General features: G+C 30.7%; 1 protein-coding gene across 1 annotated transcript in view; it reads left to right on the plus strand.

Moving 5' to 3' along the window:
• LOC108747008 (otoferlin-like) overlaps positions 1 to 20,406 on the plus strand; it is a 41,871-nt gene that overhangs the window by 14,351 nt on the left and 7,114 nt on the right. The window contains exons 5-17 of the mRNA XM_018484210.1: positions 6,705 to 6,966; positions 9,517 to 9,693; positions 10,241 to 10,303; positions 10,673 to 10,757; positions 13,879 to 14,222; positions 15,116 to 15,426; positions 15,687 to 15,930; positions 16,154 to 16,390; positions 16,855 to 17,163; positions 17,257 to 17,409; positions 17,931 to 18,131; positions 18,209 to 18,460; positions 19,984 to 20,291. Of these exons, the coding sequence (XP_018339712.1) occupies positions 6,705 to 6,966; positions 9,517 to 9,693; positions 10,241 to 10,303; positions 10,673 to 10,757; positions 13,879 to 14,222; positions 15,116 to 15,426; positions 15,687 to 15,930; positions 16,154 to 16,390; positions 16,855 to 17,163; positions 17,257 to 17,409; positions 17,931 to 18,131; positions 18,209 to 18,460; positions 19,984 to 20,291 (2,946 nt within the window). The remainder of the gene's footprint in view (positions 1 to 6,704; positions 6,967 to 9,516; positions 9,694 to 10,240; positions 10,304 to 10,672; positions 10,758 to 13,878; positions 14,223 to 15,115; positions 15,427 to 15,686; positions 15,931 to 16,153; positions 16,391 to 16,854; positions 17,164 to 17,256; positions 17,410 to 17,930; positions 18,132 to 18,208; positions 18,461 to 19,983; positions 20,292 to 20,406) is intronic.

Raw genomic sequence — 20,406 nt, forward strand, 5'->3', positions numbered from 1 at the left:
CCATTTTTTATTTATGTAATATTAAAATATATCTGCACACTGAAAAAATATTAAAATTATTCTAAAAATGAACGGAAGTAAAATGAAAATTTTGTTATTCTTAAAAAAATTCATAAAAAACCAAGAAATATATATTTTCTTATAACTACCAAAAATATAAATTTAGCAATTTGCAAATTATTATATATAGATGTGACTTTTTAAAGTTTACGAAGTCATATATTACTCAATTTCATTCATATCTTGTTAAAACTTATAAACGTTTCTCGTTCAAATTAAGCTCTCACCACTTTCAAAATATGCAAATAAGTCACGCACATTCTTTATTCATAAAATTATCTTCGCTGGTGTAATCAAAATCCATCAGCATTTGCATTCTGTAATAATGTCATCAAGGCGATTATTAATGTTGAAATAACATTGTTTTTTGGACATATAGTAATAATGACTCATCTAAAATTGATCAATTTATTATTTAGACACAATGAAATGTCATGCTTCATAATTTTTTGCCCCAGTATAAGTACCAATATCTAATATATAACGTAGAAATAATATACATATATCAAGAGACATATATCAATGTCTTGTGTCAAGTGAATGCATTGCACACTTTGTTACGAAAAGTTTAATAATATACAATATTATTTAAAAGCTAACGTTCAACTTCTAAGCTAGAACAAAGTTATAAAATTAATACAAGTATACATTTCAAAATTACTACTATTCCATAATCTTTTTCCCTTCTTCAGTTTTTTGTAAATTAATTTTGTATATAAATTAGTGTTACATACATTAAGAGTTCTACCTAAACATAATTATAATATTACTCTCTATCTGCAAAATTAAAATGCAGCTTTTATGACATCACAATAAACACTAAATAAATAGTAGTCATGTTAATTATAATGTTTAAGCAAATTATAAAGAAGTAATTTTGACGGTTGCTCCCAGAGATTGCAGCACAGCAATATCAGATATCGTGGTATTCCACAACCTCTCACCTATTTCATAACCATTTTCTTTCTTACTCAAATTGTGTTTGAAATATAAACATAATTACGAGATATAGTTACATTACATCATTCCTGTTAAATTACATCAAAACATATTTGATATACTCTCGGAGATGTACGAGAGTACACCGCCGAGGGGGCCAACACAAACTATATATGTTAAAATTATTCATATATTGGACTGTGTATTACATTTATTTGGAAACTGATAAATCTATTAAAAGGACGAAATTAAATATTAAATGAACAATAAATAATACTAAACCAACGAGAAATATGCGAGTAAAATTTTATAGAAAAAATTTTTTATTCATAAAAATATATTTAAAAAATCTATTTAAAAAATTTTTTATAATGCACAGTATTCTTGAGGTTTCCATGGGTGCTTTCTATATAAAGATTATGTGTTTCACGGATTTTTTCCGTGTTCAGATCCATTTTTGGAATGCCAACGTTTCGTGAACCTTACAGTCCATTTCAAGGCGAGGAGCAGCCTGATACTGAGCTGTTCCTCCGGGCCGTTCCTTTTTATATTACGCTGCTTGTGGAGTGATGAGGAGGGGGGGGGGAGAAGAGAATTATTTGGACGGGAGAGAGGTGGGTGAAATTCGTCGGTCTTCAATAACCGGAAGAATGATCTTCCATATTTTATTTATGTTGTCATTATCTCTATTTAGATCGTTAGTGTATTTTTGTATTTCTATGGCTTTTCTATACTTTTTTGGAAAGTATGATGATAATTTTGGCTATCGTGATCGTTTTGTCAAACAGTATTTGATGTTCTGTTTCAATGTGGTGTTCTGATAATGTCGACTGCGTGCCGTGTTTTAGCCTAACATCACGTTAGTGTTCTTTTATTCATAGGTTGACCATTCTCTCAATGTTTCTTCAATGTATACTTACTTGCAGGAACAAGGTATTTTGTTATACTCCTGCGGAGCTGAGTGGAAGTCTTTAGGATTATTTCTTAAGATTTGTCCTTGATCTTTTTAAGTGATTTGAAGATAATTCGGATATTGTGTTTGTTTAATATCCTGTCAATCTGGTCTGTTGTTCCTTTGACATATGGGAGAATAGATAGGATTCTTTCGTCTGGTTGTGTATCAGACGCCGTTGTTTTGTTTGCATGTTTATTGATTATTTTGATTATGTTTTTTTTGTCGTGTCGTTTTACTGTAAGGCTAGTTTTAGGTAGTTGAGTTCTGTCTGTAGATGTTCTTTGTCAGAGATGGTAAAAACTCTATGTACAAGTGAGTTGATTACTGATTGTTTTTGTGCTGGATGCTGGTGCGACTTGGCGTGTAGGTATCTATCTGTGTGTTGATTTTCTGTACACTTGATGGCTTAAGGTACCGTCAGCTTTTTTAGAGACAAGAAGATTTAGAAAGGGGAGTTTTCCGTTTTCCTGTATGTCTATAGTGAAGTGGATATTTGGATGTTAATTGTTAAGGAAAATAAGGAATTTACGGCTCTGCCGTGTCTCCATATCACGAATGTGTAATTTACATAACGAAAATAAACTTCTGGTTTTTTGGATGTTTTCTCAAAATGCGTCATGAAGATGTTGACGATTACAGGAGAAATAGGAGAGCCCATCGCCGCTTCTGAAGTTTGTTTATAAAATTGATTGTTATAAGAGAAAGAAGAAGAATAATGTAAAAAGGAACGGCCCGGAGGAACATCTCAGTTTCAGGCTGCTCCTAGCCCTGATGAAGTGAACTGCAAGGTTCACGAAACGTTGGCATTCCAAGAATGGATCTGGACACGGAGAAAACCCGCGAAATGCATAATCTTTATAATGCATAGTATTGTAATACTATATATATTTAATCACAATTGTCCATTAAAATTTCTAATTTTATCGCTACGTCTTTGTTACGTTTAATTATATCACAGTTTAATTATCGCTATTCAATATAAAATTCATGCATAATAATTGTAAATTGAAATACAGATTGTTCTTTTTTAAAATTATTATTTAAATCACGTATTTATATTCCAAGTACCATGCAAAACGTAATTACAATTACGGTAAGTTCTTATTACTGCTGATTTTATATACAAAAATTAAAAGAAGAACTAATCGAGCGTTAACTGCGTTAAATAACTACAATCATTTATAATAAAATAATAATTAAAAATTAATATTAACACGTATTTTCACGCGCTTATAAGAATATAAAGAATCAAGAATTATTATATATGCGGAAATCATAATTATGATTTTACATAGATACATACATAAATATAATTGCGAAACATGAAACCTCTATCTTGAACCTTGTTTTTTAAATGCAATTTTTCTGTTAATTTAAGCTTAGAACTGCACGAAAATAAACTACATGACGTATTATATTCAGGAGCTTCGCATCTCATGTTCATTTTCACGAGACATCTACGCCGTGATGTATCTTCGTTAACATTTACTTTCATATATCAGCAAAAGCATAAAAATTACATTTTACTATTTCTTATTTCGTTTGAACTCGGAATTGTAAAAAACTACGAAAACATATCTTATTTAGCAGAAATTTATAATCACATACTTTTTAGCCACTTCTGTAAAATAATTGATATGTTATTGACCCAATTATTTTTTTCTTTATTACATTATTTTTAATACAGAGAGTGTTTTAAAGAGTGTTTCCCTATGGGATAAACTCTCTAGGGGATAATAGATTTTCAAAAAAATTAATTAAGAAATTTGTGTTCTCCGACGCATTTTTAAGGAGTTACGGGTCCGGTCACACATGATATCTGACAATACTGAACCTTTGATTTTATTTCTGCAAAAACAAAAAACAAAATATGGATTAATATTGTAAAGCGCGTTACGCTCAGTGTTGCTGTGCAATCGATTAGATACGAAGGTACTGATCTAACATAAAATACATAATTGCTTAAAAATGTGTCAGAAGACACAGTTTTTTTTAACAAAAGTTGATTTTTTAAATGAGATGTATTGTACCATCTTTTAAAGTTTGTGTCACAATTCTGAAATACCCTGTACGTCGAGATGTATAAACTGCATCTAATTTTTTTTTATTTAAATGATGAAAATTATAAAAAAATTTAATATATTTTTAGAAAGTTTGCTTAACGTTCATTTTTCCAAGAATTTTGCATCCGATTAATATTTCGTTAAAATTTATTTTTTACTCTCATATTCCACAAATTATACTCATTTTTTACTGCACTTAAATTTCCATTAAAAATTTTAAAATTTTAATAAATTTTAAATGAGTTGTTAATTAAAGAGATTCATAAATGCAATTTTTACAAATTTCCTACAACTACTTTAATTACTAATTAAGCGGCAGCTCTCGACATTATTAAGCACTATGTGTTATTACGTATCAACATCACCGAAACGTGAAAAGATTGCTCAATAAGGGTGATAGACCGTTCGATAGTGTCGATGATGTTGGTGATGTGTTAAAGTTCATTATCACGACGATCTAGGCGAACCTTTTCACCATAGAAAGGTCAGAAGAGACAAACGCGAGATACATAATATTATTTTTGTACATGTGTACCCTGGGCGATATGTAAAATACGAAATTGGTGATTTATTGTTATGAGATATTGGTGTAAGACAAGAAATATAAAATACTAACCACAAATATTAGTATTGTTACATGATATTACACACATATATATATTTTTGTTTATATATATCTGTATATAACTGAAATTTTTAATTATTTTTAATATTAAGAGAGAGAGAGAGAGAGAGAGAGAGAGAGAGAGAGAGAGAGAGAGAGAAATGATGATGATGATAATGCTAATGATGCAGCGTTATCAATTTAAGCATATCAGGATAAGAAATTCTTCTTAAGAATTGAGATTTATGAAGTACATTAAGATATTGTTTTGACATAAATATTAAAGGTATAATAGAAATAAACCAAAAATGCAATAGAATAAAAATAAAGTAAAATAACATAAAAATAATAAATCAAAAGCTGAACAGGACAAATATGTAAATTATGAGGCATTGAATTCAAGCAGATTTAATATAAACGTTACAAAACTAAGTATTAATTGTGAGCAGCATAATCGAAAAGCATAATATCTGAAAAACTTTTTGGACAACAAAGAAGAAGAAAGAGATAAAGAAAAAAAAATTAAATAATATTATAAAATTTTAATATTTTTTTATTATACAATAAATAATGTCATTAAAACTTCAAGCAACTTCGTAACGAATAACTTTTGCTGCAAAATTTTTTTGATCTTATTAAATTGATCTCATATTTTTCTATTTTCTTTTACCTTCTCAGAATAAAAAGAAGCTATGGCGCTTATATTACTCCATGTAGGTATTACTATGGATCTTATCCAGACACGTTGTAAAGAAAGCTATTTTTTATGTCTCGCAAGAGGATTAAACTCTACTGGGAATGCCATGGCAATTCCTGTCACTGCCTCTCAATGCGAGGACGTAATCGAATGTAACTCATGATCGTCCATACGCGTACATGCCTATGACATATCCTCGTTCGCAAAACCGCCCACAGGTTTCCCCTTGTTATAATCGACAAGGATCGGTGCTAGGAGCAGTATACGGATGCAACATATCATGAGACCCGAATCCCTCATCAATTTCATCCTCGTTTCAGCTAGTAGTACAACAAATGTTTCCATCAACAAATTACAGAAAAGAGAGAATTTGCAAATTATATTTTATATTTTATTTATCTCATTTATTAACATTTTATAAAATTATTAAAAGCTTGAAAAAGTAAGTTTCAAAAATTCAAACAAAATTGCCTGCTGGGTTTGTAATTTTGTGTTTGAGTTTTTAAAATTTACTTTTCCAAGCTTTTAATAATTTTATAAAATGTTAATAAATGAGATAAAATAAAACATAAAATATAATTTGCAAATGTAAGCATTGTTTAAAGATATTAAACATCCTAGTAGTACAATTATCTCTTTATATTCGCTTTGTTTTAACTACTTTAACAATATGTAAGAATTAAAAACTTATTGTTTTTTCGAAATTTTTCATTTTGTTAAAATTAGCTTATAGATTAAGAGATTTGAAATTTAATTTGAACGTTGTGTAATATCAGGTATTTTTAATCCGCCATTGTATATTGTGTATACGGTTATTGCGGCTTAAAGTGAGTGACGTCATCGGGTCAGGATCACCGAAGTTCTCGGTGTGTAACGGTAAGAAGCCTGACGGAAACAATATAAGGTGCTAGAAACTCACTTTCCGAGTTACCTGGAAAAGAGAAAAGTTATATTTACGTTGCGAAAAATAATACGAAGAAATAAAACCAAAAATAAATTTGTTTCTACTAATATTAGTACATACTTAAATCAGAAAATAAATTTTTAAAAATGTTTAATAAAATTTTATTTCTCTCTCTCTCTCTCTCTCTCTCTCTCTCTCTCTCTCTCTCTCTCTCTTGCTTGCAATTTTAAACAATAAAATGTTGCAAAAAAATATGAAAGGTAAAATAAAAAACTATATATATATTTATTCTAAATATTATTTTAAATTAATTTTTTAATTACACTATATTATGTATTTTAATCAATTTCAAATTGCATAATATAATTGATTTTTAGAAACCATCTTGTCTCTACATTTCTAACAGTATTTGATCTTCAGAAAAGTGTTTATTCTCTGGTATATTTATATATTGGATTCCTTCATGGATCCATTTCCTTTAGGAGTACCACTTTGAAAAGCGTGCGATCCCTGCTGAAATTGGGAAAGCAGAGACCCCCACGTACTCGATCTTGTGACAGCAACTCGGAAACGAGAGAACTCCTTGATAGACGGGACTCTAGCTGTCCAACTTCAAATGAGCCTTCACGAACGAATTCTATGACATCCCTCGAAACAAGTGCGTCCGATAATGACAGTCAGCTAAGCGCCAACCCTGAACAGGAGGAAGTAGTTGTAAAACCGGCCAAGAGATCCAAGCCTAAGGTTGTATAATATCTCTAATATCTCTGTATAATATCTCTAATGATTAATGATTTACGCCACGCTACATATGTTAATTAGAATGTTAAATACAGAATTTGATTTATTACTGTAAACCGAGCAATATGTATCTTACATAATAGCACATTGAAAACACAAAAATTTAAAAATAATTATTGTATCAAACAGAAGTTTTGTATACATATTTATTTTATTTTTTGGTATATTACAAATTGTGTATTTAATATCTTTTTCTTATATTATATTTTCCATAAAAAAAAGTTTATATTATTATTTAACGTTTATATCTTTACTTATTTGAACCTTATAAGGTATTGCAATAAGAATGTTACTTACTCTTTATTTTTTGTTCTGATAAGAATATTGTCAAATGGATGTTTCTAGAGGAAACGCAGCTCTTGCATAATAAAGTAATTTCAAAACGTCACAGCAAATTGTATTAAGCATTTTACGATAACACTGACGCAGCAATTATCCGTAAATGACGACGCAATTATCTTTCAATGAGATTGAAGTCGATCGATCTTAAAAGGGTAAACTTAAATTACGAAAGAAGAGCGCGAGAGAAACTTTTATACAAAATTATTTGTATTTTCTTTTTGCAACAACCGGTTTCAGTATCATAGTCATCTAAGCAAGATGTATTGCAGAAGATATTAACATTTCGCACGTGCACGTAATCATTTTACGTGAAGTGAGAGTTGTCTCTAAAAATATTTTATATTTATTTGATACATGTACGAAGTTTGACAAGATATACCATGATTTTTGAAACCTCTATTGATTTTCATAAAATCGTATTTTTTTGTTTCTTTTGTTTTACAATTACAAACTGGTTTTAATAATTAGTGTTTCATAATATTGCTAGCATTTAGACTTGTTATGGTAATTCAAAATTTGTTATTTAATTTTTAATTTTTGCGCTCTGTTTACTACGCTCTGTTTATTAGGCACAATCAGTAGTCTTATTCTATCATTATTTATTATTCAATTTAACTTACTTTTGCAATTTCAAATAAAATTAATTTTAGTTGTTTTATTAATTTTTAATAATTAATTTTTAAATAAAATTCATTTTTTACCTGTTATTATTTTTATTATTTGATGAAAATCACTTGTCTAGTAAGCTATACTTACCATCAAAATATAATATATTGTAATAGAGATTGATGCACTTTAAACCAAGTTATTCTCAAAAAAATTTTTAAATGAGATATATACTTTCGCTACTGTACATCAAGATTACATGTTACATTTATAACAATTTTATCATAGATCAAATATTACATATTACCATTGTGCAAAATCGATTATTGATGATATTCCTCAGACTGAGGAAAAAACACGGATCTTAATTGATCACACTACAAATTTAAAATCCATTGTTTCAAAAAATAAAAAATTATATATAATAAAAGTTGATAAGTTTATTCTGCGTACTCAAAAGATCACAATGTATATATAGATCAAAGATAGCAGTCAAAAAAAGAAGAGAGCAAATGAAGCTAAGGAAATGTAGTTGTCGACTAAGATCAAAGGAAAGTACAATACTATTCTTATTATTATCCAAAGCTAAAGAATGCTTTTTCATTTTTCTTAAAATAAAAAAAATTAAATAACAGCGGTGTAAAGACTCTTTATGTATAAACAAAATAAACAAAATAAATGGCGAAAAAGTTCGGCTGCTGGTTTGAGCCCTCCTCAGATGTAAAAAGAATATAATATAAAAGACATAAAAGAATACAACAAAAAAATAATAATAAATCGATAACATTCAGTGACGCAACATTTTTAACGCGGAAATCAGCAAATGTGATGGATCTCGACGTAGTTTAATGTTGTATATGCGATGGGGCAATCAAACCGATGTTAAGAAACATAGTCAAGTGCTGACAACGCATCCGAACAGGAAATGAGAACCGTCGCAATGCATGACAGGTGTGAAAATCTATGACAATGATAGGGATGTAATCGTCGAAGTCAGACATGTCAACATCACACGTGACACCGACCGCTCGCTAAAACGGCACGCGACGCACTGAGCAAAAAAAGTTAAATGATCGTTTCAAATATACGGTTACTGAAATTTTATTCAGAGCTTCTAATGTTAAGAGAAACGAAATAATAGAATTTCCTTTATACGAACAGATACATGACTTCACTTTAAGCTACATAAAAAGAAAACATTTTTGTGCAGAAAATTTTTCTTAAATTCGATCCGTCAATGTAAACTTTCCTAATAATTTCTTAAATTAAAATCTTTTTGGATTTATTATTACGTTCAAAACGTATCACATTACTCTCTGATTAAATACAATAATTTTAAACGATGAATCACTACATAAGAGAATTAAAATAGTTGAAATATGATGAAGGCATATTTTCTTTCTCTTCGTTAGATTACAGAAAGCATTGTATGTAAAGCAATACTTCCTTCTCAGAATTCAACGACACGTGCCATTTCATATTCTGTGCCTCACAATTCAAGCTTTAAATTGAGTTAAATCAACGCGAACTTTCCTCGTTTCACAGACGAGCGATACCTGGCAGAGCGTGTTAAAAGCTCAAGATTATCAAGTCTGCGTTACTATCATAGAAGCGCGACAACTCGCCGGTCTCAATATGGATCCAGTGGTCTGCGTACAAATTGGAGATCAACGCAAATATACAAGCGTCAAGGAGTCCACAAATTGCCCGTATTACAACGAAGTAAGAAGCAAATATAAGCCAATATTCATAATTGGTTCTTATATTTATGGCCTTAACTATAGTCGATCACAAGAGCCGTATTAGTTATTGACTTAAAACGTTTTTAAGATGGTTTTAAAATAAGAACTGATGATGAATACCGGTGATAGACCCATATTCAGAACACTCTTATAACAATTTTGTGCGCAATTTAGCCTATCGTTACAACATACTATTGATGTAGTTCATATCATATACATACTATAAAATTTAAAAGATAAAAGCAAGCATTTATCGATAAAAGCACGTTCTGCATACAGACCATATTGTTTAATTATCGGATTTATGTGACATGAATTTGGGTACAATACTACTATATTAATGAAATGAGATAAATGGTACTTTTTACAGAGCCTTTGCTTTTTTCGTAGCTCTCTCGAATTATTAAAAATTGCGATTGTTTCGGAGAAATGAGATTATTTCCGAAAAAAAATTATTATCATTATTATTTATGTATTAACGAATCTTTTCGTATCTACTAATTATTTTCTTTCGTTTATATTTTCAGTATTTTGTCTTCGATTTCCACATGCCGCCTGTTATGCTCTTCGATAAAATTATTACTCTGTCGGTGAGTTTATTCGCATGTATTAATTTATGCTTTAGAACTCAGAAGATTTAATTAATTCGCCCTGATATATTTAGTACATTTGGAATACGCAGTTAGTCACGCGATAAATGCGCGCTGAATAATAGTGAATAATTTCGCTCCATTACATCTTTGTCGCTTGCAATTACATTCAATGGGTACATATAGATAAATATCGGAAATCGATTATTGGAAATGGGCTTAACCAAAGAACATTTAAATTCCGTTTGGGAATTATAACCGACGAATGAATATTAGACGACAGATGAAATGCTTGACGATCAAGATAAGAAAGCAAATGAGAGGAGATGAGACAATAGCTCAAACAGCACATCTTTTAATAATACGCAGGTGCAGCAATCGCGGAATCTCTTGCGCGCTAATCTAACGCTGGGCAGCTTTAAATTAGACATCGCGACGGTATGGGCACAACCAGGTACAGGTTTCACATTGTCCAGAGACCAGACGAGTCTAATGCTCGGTGTACTCGGAGAAATTTCCTTCTCCGAGAGAAACTTACGTTGAACTGGAACGAAATATTATATTTCTCGTATAATCGATAAAATACACTGGAGATTACATTGAATATGCAAAATATTAAACTTATCATTAGTATTTAAAAAATATCATTTAAAATGTGAATTATCTAAATAAGAAGCTTTAAAAGTATAAAATGAACGCGAATGTCAATCAAAATGTAAACTAATCAGTTGTGTCTCGAATGTCTATATTCTCTACTAGTATATATATCTAAAATACGCAATCAATTTTGATTGCAACAAAAAGTTTTGTTGCTTTAAATATCAGACCTTTGATATTTGAGACTACATTTAAAACATTTTATTGTTACGCGCGGATTAAATTTTCAAATAGTACACCTGGTATGAGACTTGGTATGCGATCCTGGCAAGTGCACTTCATTTTATCGGAAAATATTCTCAAAACAAAGTTCTTTATTACATCATTCTCTGCACTCTATCTGCGAATTCCGAAGCCCCATGTTTGCAAGGAAAATATTCTTTTGCGCTATAACTTCAAGAGTATAAAAACAAGAATTTGAAGAAGCATATATTTGTTATAACGCATTATACTATTTTCTAATGATTAAATCCTATTAATCTCAATCTCGTTAATTTTCTTAATAGCCTTGCGATTTTATTTAAGATGTTTCCTGAACGTATTAAACTTCACGTTTCGTGATTATAGATAATCGCATGCTTAAGATGAAGAAACCAAATTTTTTACGAATTGTTCTTCTTTGTTAAATTTAATCAGTAAACAGGTTGTTGATAATGTTTGTTGCTTAAAAGTATTAATTAACTTTGCACAAATATGTTTAATCTCATTTTTATAGTAGCAATTTGCGTACTTTACTTTGTGTCTGTAGTAATCAACACACACATGTTAGTAAATGGTGTTTTACTTCTCGATATTTCACAATATGTATTATTTTTATTTATACTTCAAAACTTTATGGTACGTTTCAATTATTATATGCAAAATCGTTTGCAAATGAGCAATCATTTAAATTGTTAATGGACGTTATATTACTTTCAGCATATCCTGTTGCATAAAGGCGCTTTCAAAGCCAAAGCGTTCTTATGCAGAATTCCTAATTAGCAAGCACACCCATTTGAAAACAATATATTTAAAATAGAACATATTGTAATCTTCCACAATGCAAAACAATTTATTCTGTCAATTAGCACAATACAACTGAAACGTACTGTGTAGCATTGAAATCTAGCAGAGTTATATCATGTATGATCGCAATTTATCGAAGGGAATTGTTAGGAAAACTGCAGATTACCGATGAAAAAATATCAATCATCATTTGTTACATTCGACGTTCGTTGCGAAAACAAATGCTCTATTTTTATCGCGAGTCAGCATGCTAGGCTTTTCACCTCCACGTATATGGATGTTCTAACGCATGTTACATATCGTAAATGTGTATCCAAGTTAATCCTGAACTACGCGATCTCGCACACACTAAAGTATTGTATGACAGGTAAAAATTTTACGGTGACCCGTACGATCGCATGAAGATGTAATAAATTGCTCGTGAATGAACTTCCGCTCTAATTACTCACATCGATTCTTTTCGGTTTGACTTCTTCGTATTGACAAAAAGTCGCTTGTGATGTTCGCCTTGAAAATTCTAGCTGACGATCATAAATACGTTTCTAAATTTATTCATTGTTGGGGTATACTTTTCAAAATTATATTGTACATGTTATTTTTTTGATTAAATAGATTATAAGTTCGAAAATAATCTTTCCTAAAGATTTCATTAAATATCATCCATTTTATATAATTTTTAATATATTAGATTTAATATTATTTTTAAAATAAAGTTTATCAATTGTTTTATATAAAATTTTGTGTAATTAAGTATATAATTTCATTCGTGAAATATTTTATTTTTAGATATTAATAATACTTCTCTTTAACACTTTAAAAATATTGTTAGTATGTCCTTTTTCAATAGATAAATTCAATAACTAAAAATATATTCGATAATTTTGTCGCAGCTCATATTTTCCTTTCATTTTACTTGTAGCTATATAAAGGTTATATTATGGATATTTTGATATTGTAATCAATACTCTTAATTAATAACATATGAAGAGGTTAAAGGTCTCGAGAATATCTATTACACTGTTATAATGTAATCTTATGCTGTTTAACTGCATTAAGATTGCATAACACGCCCGCCGTTCGATGTTATTATCAGATATTTTTAGTTTATTTATAGAAGAAAATGAATGCTTCGAATTAATGCATCACAAGCGATGATTGCGCATATTCGATAAAACATAAAACGATCTGCAGCACGTGTTTTAATAGATACCTTTATCAATCTACGTGTTTCGAATACAGTTGTAATTATTAATGCGTGGGTGAGAGGCGCGTGGTTTTCGGATAAATCTATCGAGTATTTTCAAATGAAATAATAAAAGTGAATGTTTGGATGTATAGGATAGGGAATTGTTTATATTACTCTGGGTCCTTAATTTAAATCTCGAGAGAAATATAAATCTACAAGGACAGAAAATTGAAATAAAGATGGTAATTTTTGTATCTGTTTTATGTTCTAAAATAACAAAGCTTATTGGCTTTTTGCAGATCTCTCTTTTCAATTCTTAGCTTATTATATTCTCTTTGTCCATTTCTCAGTAAATGTTTAATTATGAGTTGTAAATTAAAAACTAGAGTGTTTACCCAGAAAAACGGAAAGCACAATATAAAATAAAGGTAACAATAGTATGAAAAAGCTACAATATTTATATCAAAGTTATATTTTTAACGTTTCATTCTGTCACTATTATTTTTCCACGCAAACATAGCTTTATATATATTCATATATTTAAAAATACTTTCTTTTCTAAGAATACAAAATATGAAATTCTTATATTAAATCTTTTGTCTCGAAGTAACATTGTGTCTCATGCCGCTCTTTAGGGTAAACTCTCCTCAAATTAATTGTAAATTTATCTTTTCTTTTGATAAATCATCGCGTATCACACACACGTGTATATCAATTTTATCCCTAGATCATCAATTCTATCACAAATGGGCCCTCCTCACTGATCCGGATGACGTTGCCGGTGGACCGAAAGGCTATCTGAAATGTGACATAAGCGTTATTGGCAAGGGTGATACCGTGAAAATTCCTCCGAAAAGTGAAAAAGACGAGGATGACATCGAAGGCAACCTCTTATTACCGGACGGTGTGCCAATCGAGAGACAACGCGCGAGATTCGTGGTGAAGGTTTACAGAGCTGACGGTTTGCCAAAAATGAACAGCAGCATTATGGCGAACGTGAAGAAGGCTTTTACGGGGGAAGTGAAAGATCTGGTGGATCCATACGTTCAAGTGTCCTTTGCCGGGCTCAGCGTAAGCGATACATTCATACTTGAGTAATCTCAATTACATAAAATTATTTAAAAGTATCTAGCGATAATTATCGCTGCATTTTTTATCTTAATGATCTTACTATCTTACGATATAATTTGAGATGATATAAAAGTTTATTAAAATATATACCGAAAGAATAATTTTGCTAAAGTTAAAATTTAGGTAAATACAAATCTGAAAATAATGTTGTTGGACTATCAAAATAATTAGAAAAGGATTGGAGAAAAATCAAAAGCTAATGTTTAAGTTTTGATATTTTGGCAACTAATTTGAACGTCCTACATAATTATTTTGTTAGCTCAACCAAATTATTTTCACAACCAGTTAAATTTTTAGATACTTTAACAGAACCGTTTTTTTTTCGTTCTATTTGACGAATCTTATTTTCAAATTCATCCTCTTCTTGGATTAATTATATATATCTCCTTTGTACAAATATTTGTATAAATATTTTCTAAACTTAAAAAATTTTTGTAAATATACGCAATCGCATAATTTTTTAATTTGAAAAACTTAGAGAAAATAACAATAGCTCTTCTTAATCGACTTTCCTTAATCATTGTACCGTTAAAGACAGTCTATTATATGCAAAGAGAAATAAGTCCTTTGACTTCGTCGTGGCAAAGTTAAATCGGTGCGCCGTCAAGTTCGGAAAGATACAATATATATCGTCGCGACATGGTTTTACATTATTAATATAGTTTGCCCCACAGCACATAATTTTGACAGAATCATTAAGAGTTAAAAACTAAGTTAAATACTAGTTTATATTTCCGTGTAAAATGATTAATTCTATACTTAAAACGTAGTGACGTTAAATGGAGCGTACTAGATATCAAAGACAAGTATTTTTTCTATTTATGACACTTTAGGGGAAAACAAGCGTGAAGAGGCATAGCTATGCTCCAGTATGGAACGAACAAATAGTTTTTACGGAGATGTTTCCTCCTCTATGTCAGAGAATAAAGATACAATTATGCGATAACGACCCGGTACACGCCACCGTCATCGGTACACACTTCGTCGACCTTAAGCAGATCAGCAACGATGGTGAAAAAGGCTTCTTGCCGACCTTTGGTCCGGCATTTATCCATCTTTATGGTAGCATTAGAGATTACAGTCTCATTGACGAGCACTCAACGTTGAACACTGGCCTGGGCGAGGGAATTTCATATAGAGCGAGGTTGTGCAGCATTTTAGTATAATATATAATGAAATAGTTATAAATTATATCACTTATAAACGATACAATTAATGTGGCACATTATTTTATGTATTTCTCATAATTAAATGAATATTAATTACAAACAATCAAGTCGGAAGTAATTAGTAAAATCAATAGTTCATTAATAATAATAATAAATGAAATCAAATACAAAAGGAAAAAGTTAATGTAGAATGAGATGTTAAATTATAATTTCTATTTTTTGTTTCTTTATTTAGGCTTTTGATAGCGATACGAACCGAGATTACCGATAACGTGGAAATAGCACCGTCGGAAGTTGAAGTGGAGCTAACTGTGCCAGTCAACGAAACCGCCTACGCAAGGAATGAAGAATTTTTTCTATATGCCACAATCATGGATGCTACGATGATTGACAAGAAGCTAGGCGATAAGCCGATGTACTTTGAAATATCGATCGGAAACGCGGGTAATGCTCTCGACGGTCACAATGAAAGTTTCAAGGTAAATGAATTTATAAGTTCTTTAGAAAATGAACTTAAAAATTTTCTCAATGAAGAATTTATCTTAATAATATACTTTGGAAACACTTTTTTTTTATTAAGAGGGAAGAAAGAAAAAGCCGAAAAAAATGTTGTAAGGACGTCATGTGATTTTGTTGTAAAATATTGTAAGGACGTTATGAGATTTTCTTTGTAAAAGGTAAAGCCCATTTTATTTGTTATAGATGTACGATGGAGGATTGAAAAGCGGAACAAGCGGAGAAGAGGAAGAGCTGCAAGAAATTCTCGCTGGATCTTGGCAAAGTACCACACCAGCTAGTAAACCAATGACGCACGATAAAATTTATTATTTCTTACCATACTGGGACGACAAGCCATGCCTTCACGTAAGAAGCATATGGCCAGATTATAGACGTCGAATGTATAACAGTAATATTATCGGCAAGATTGTCGATAAACTGGTAAGCGGCTTTAAAATTATTAATTAGAACTACCGCCTTAACTTAGATTATACACGGTGTTTTTTAAAAACAACTGCGTGTCTGTAGTCAAATTAATTGTTAATTAAATTAAGTAATCAAAATTGATTCGTTTAAAATATAATAAATATTTATTAAACACCCGATCAAATTTAATGTGCAAAAAGATAAAGAATTTTTTTAAAAATAAAATTATATTACTTCAGAATAAGTTGACATTAATCATTATTAATAATTCAAAATTCGATGATTTTTAAATATTCAGTTTTATTTTATCAGAATCATTTGAGGAATATATTTATTTAAATCAGACATTTCAAAAGGTTCTTAAGGAAATCAGATTTTTAATGGAAACATGATTATTTGAATGAAATGAAGAGATCACAGCGTTCTTGATTTAGAAGATTTACATAAAACCGATAAAACCTTTTCTTTATACTTCCTAGGAGGAAGGATTGTCGGAGGTTCAATCGCACTTGGAAGACTCGACGTGCGAAAAGCTTTTGAAGTCTACTCTCGAGGAACTCAGCGCAAATTGTAATCGATATGTCAGTATTAGCAAGTCTAGCTTGACCGGTCCGGGCGTTGGGAAAACAAAGCTGGACAAGGAACGTACAAAATTATGTCAGCGGGAGATGGAAAATATTGGGATTTTATCGCGCAACCTCAAAGCCCTCGTGACTAAAAGCAGCTTCAAAGAAAGACTGAAGACAGCCCACAACTATCTGCAAAAATTGAAGTTTCTCGTCGAGGATGTCAGTAGTAGTATTTCAAGCAATTTTATTTGATAAAAACGAGTATGATCGAGTATGTACTTTATCAAATGGAATTGCTTGATCTTTTTATAGCCGCAAGACTCCCTACCGGATGTGTTCGTCTGGGTGATCAGTTCCGGAAGACGAGTGGCGTACCAGAGAATACCAGGTCGCGAACTGATTTACTCGGTGGTCGACGAAGAATGTGGCCGACATTGCGGAAAAGTACAAACTATGTTTCTCAAGGTAAATTACTGAAGATAATAATGTCGATCTTTTTAGTTTTATATATTGTATTGCTAGAAATATCTGTATGCGATTTGTATCTCACGCGATTATTGTATTATTTATTTTATAAATGTTGCAATATTTATTTTGAGACATTTTATAATATACGGATAAAATGAAAGAAATGTAAAATAAAAATCCTAGAGAATATATGTATGTTAGCATTCAATTTTACGCTATTTTACTTATAAAAGTGACAAAACTAAAAAGAATTAAGTTTTAAAAAATTAATTCTTTTATCTAAATTTAAATCTTTCTGTAAAATGTAATTATACGCTGGAAATATCTGTGTGCGATTTGTGTCTCAAGCGATTATTGTACTATTTATTTTGTAAATGTTGCAATATTTATTTTGAGACATTTTATAATATACGGATAAAATGAAAGAAATGTAAAATAAGAATCCTAGAGAATATACATATACATGTTAGCATTCAATTTTACGCTATTTTCGCATCTCGAGTGGAACCCATGTATAGCTTCCAGGTAAAAAAAGATTCGGACCCTCAGGGTGGGCGATCCAAACGAAATTACAGATCTATATGTGGCTAGGAATATTGAAGCACAAGAAGTACTTCATTCAAGGTTTACCGAAGGGATACGAGGTCAATCATGAATTAAGGAACATAGACAGGCCTCGCGCTTTGCCGCCCACCGTAATTCACTATGTCCAAAAACACGTATGTGTTTCTTCCGTATATTTCTGCACAGTTCGTCAAATAAATGCGTAACTCTGCTGTTCTAAATTGCTCGCCAGAAATTTCAATTAAGAGCTCACATGTATCAAGCGAGATCGCTGATCGGCAGCGATGCGTCTGGTCTCTCGGATCCATTTGCGAGGGTTATCTGTGGTGAGTTTTGCAAGTGCACTCAGGTGATCGACGAGACCCTCAGTCCAACATGGGACGAATTGCTGCTGTTTGACGATATCTTAATCTATGGCATCGCTGACGAAATCAAGAAAGATCCACCCTCCATCGTCATCGAGCTATTTGATCAGGATAAAGTGGTAAGTCAAATGATCTCTTTATTTAATTATATTATCCTCATTCTTTCTATCTTAACACAATTTTTACGTATTATTTTTAAACTGAAGTTTACTGTCTATTTGTTCAAAAGCTAATTATTTGAAGTAATAATCACTTAGTGAATTTTTTATTGTAAAGTAATCACGCATGTAAAGTAATTATGCATTTAACAAATTCACTAAGTGATTATTATTTTGAGTCGTCAAATAGCTCTTGAACAAATAAATATATAAATTTTATTTTATATGCGATTAATGTCCAAAATAAAAGATATTCAACGCATAAATCGATGAAAAATATATAATTTTAATTACAAATTTAGATTCAATTTTTGATTACCGTCAATTTGATGATATAGGCGTAAAACGTTACTGAAAACAATGATCGCTTCTATGATTTCGTAATCGTTTTTTTTACAGAGTCATATTGTAGCTATGGACATAACACTGCATGAGGGCTCTGCTTTGACAGTTTGTATAAAACATATTGACATTTATACGATGCCGAATAACACGACGCACGTCACACGACACCCACATCGGAAACACACACAATATACGCTCGGCATGGCACTCTATTTATATGTTAGGATATAGATAAACTTGCGCAATATCAGAATTCGCAAACTCGGAATTTCGAAGACTGCAAGTTTCCAAGTCATGAAATTGCTGCGATAATTGACGAAAGTCACTTCTAGCTACACAACCGCACAACCGCAAATGACGCATATGACTTCCCTTTACCTTACTTGGTTTCATGCTGTTGTGGTAAATAAATATATCTCTACCTATCAATATTTGTATTTTAGTCACAAAATATATTTAAACGAATCTATGTTGTTATTGGAAAGAATATATATATCGATAACAATATTTTTATAATAGTAAATATACATTAATTTCGGAAGAATATCTACAAACCTTTATCTATTTAGAATTTGTTGAAAGAATTTATATTCATAACTTTATAATTATTTTTATAATTATTTCTTGTGTTGAAATTGTTTCTATTCCACAAAAGTGTTTATTACTGTGCAGTTTCTATAATTTAAATTCGCAACAATCTAAGCCGTTTCTTACAAACAACGATGAAAAAGATTTCTTCATATCGTTATTTTATGTAAATTTTATTGTAACGTATGTGTACTATTGATTAATAAATATAAATTTCTTAAAAATTTATTATTTGTTATAAATTAACATCAAATTTAAAAATTTGAATTCACTTTAATAATTCAAATAGTTTTGTTTTAATTACTTACTTAGAATAATTACTTTATAGAATTTGCAGAAATTATATTAAATATCTACTCCTTCTCTCCCAAGATTTCACCATTTTGCACTTCTTCATAGTGCCTTGAATATTTTAATCAAATTTAAATCTGTTAAGTTAGATAATAAATGTTCTCCTTCACACAGTTTCCTCGCATCCTCATAGAGAAGCCACACGGTTGATCAATAAATTCTCCATTTAAACACATAAAAATTTCTTTTTACGATTTCAGGGAAAATCAGAGTACATCGGTCGGGCAATTGCGCGACCTCATGTCAAACTTGCCTCCGAGTCTTACATTCCTCCGCAATATCCACCGTCTTTGGAATGGTATGATGTTAGCAGAGGAGCCTCGAGGGCTGGCGAACTTCTGGCGGTTTTCGAATTATTGGAATATCCCTCTACTAAAGATTACGGTTTCCCTACTTTGCCGGATCCCAAAGATTCCAGCTGCGGATCCCAAACTCCAGGATCCGGTCAAGATCAAGGCCCGATTCTTCCCGTACCCGTCGGAATTCGACCTACTTTATCCAAATATCGGTACATTATTGATTATCGTAATTATTTATTTAAAAGTTTCTCGTACTTCTTTTTTATTTTATCAAATAGAAAAATCTTTAGAATTTTTAGAAATACTATAGTATATTAATAAATA

Source organism: Trachymyrmex septentrionalis, unplaced genomic scaffold (assembly GCF_001594115.1).
Source record: "Trachymyrmex septentrionalis isolate Tsep2-gDNA-1 unplaced genomic scaffold, Tsep1.0 scaffold19, whole genome shotgun sequence".
Classification (NCBI taxonomy): Eukaryota; Metazoa; Arthropoda; class Insecta; order Hymenoptera; family Formicidae; genus Trachymyrmex; species Trachymyrmex septentrionalis.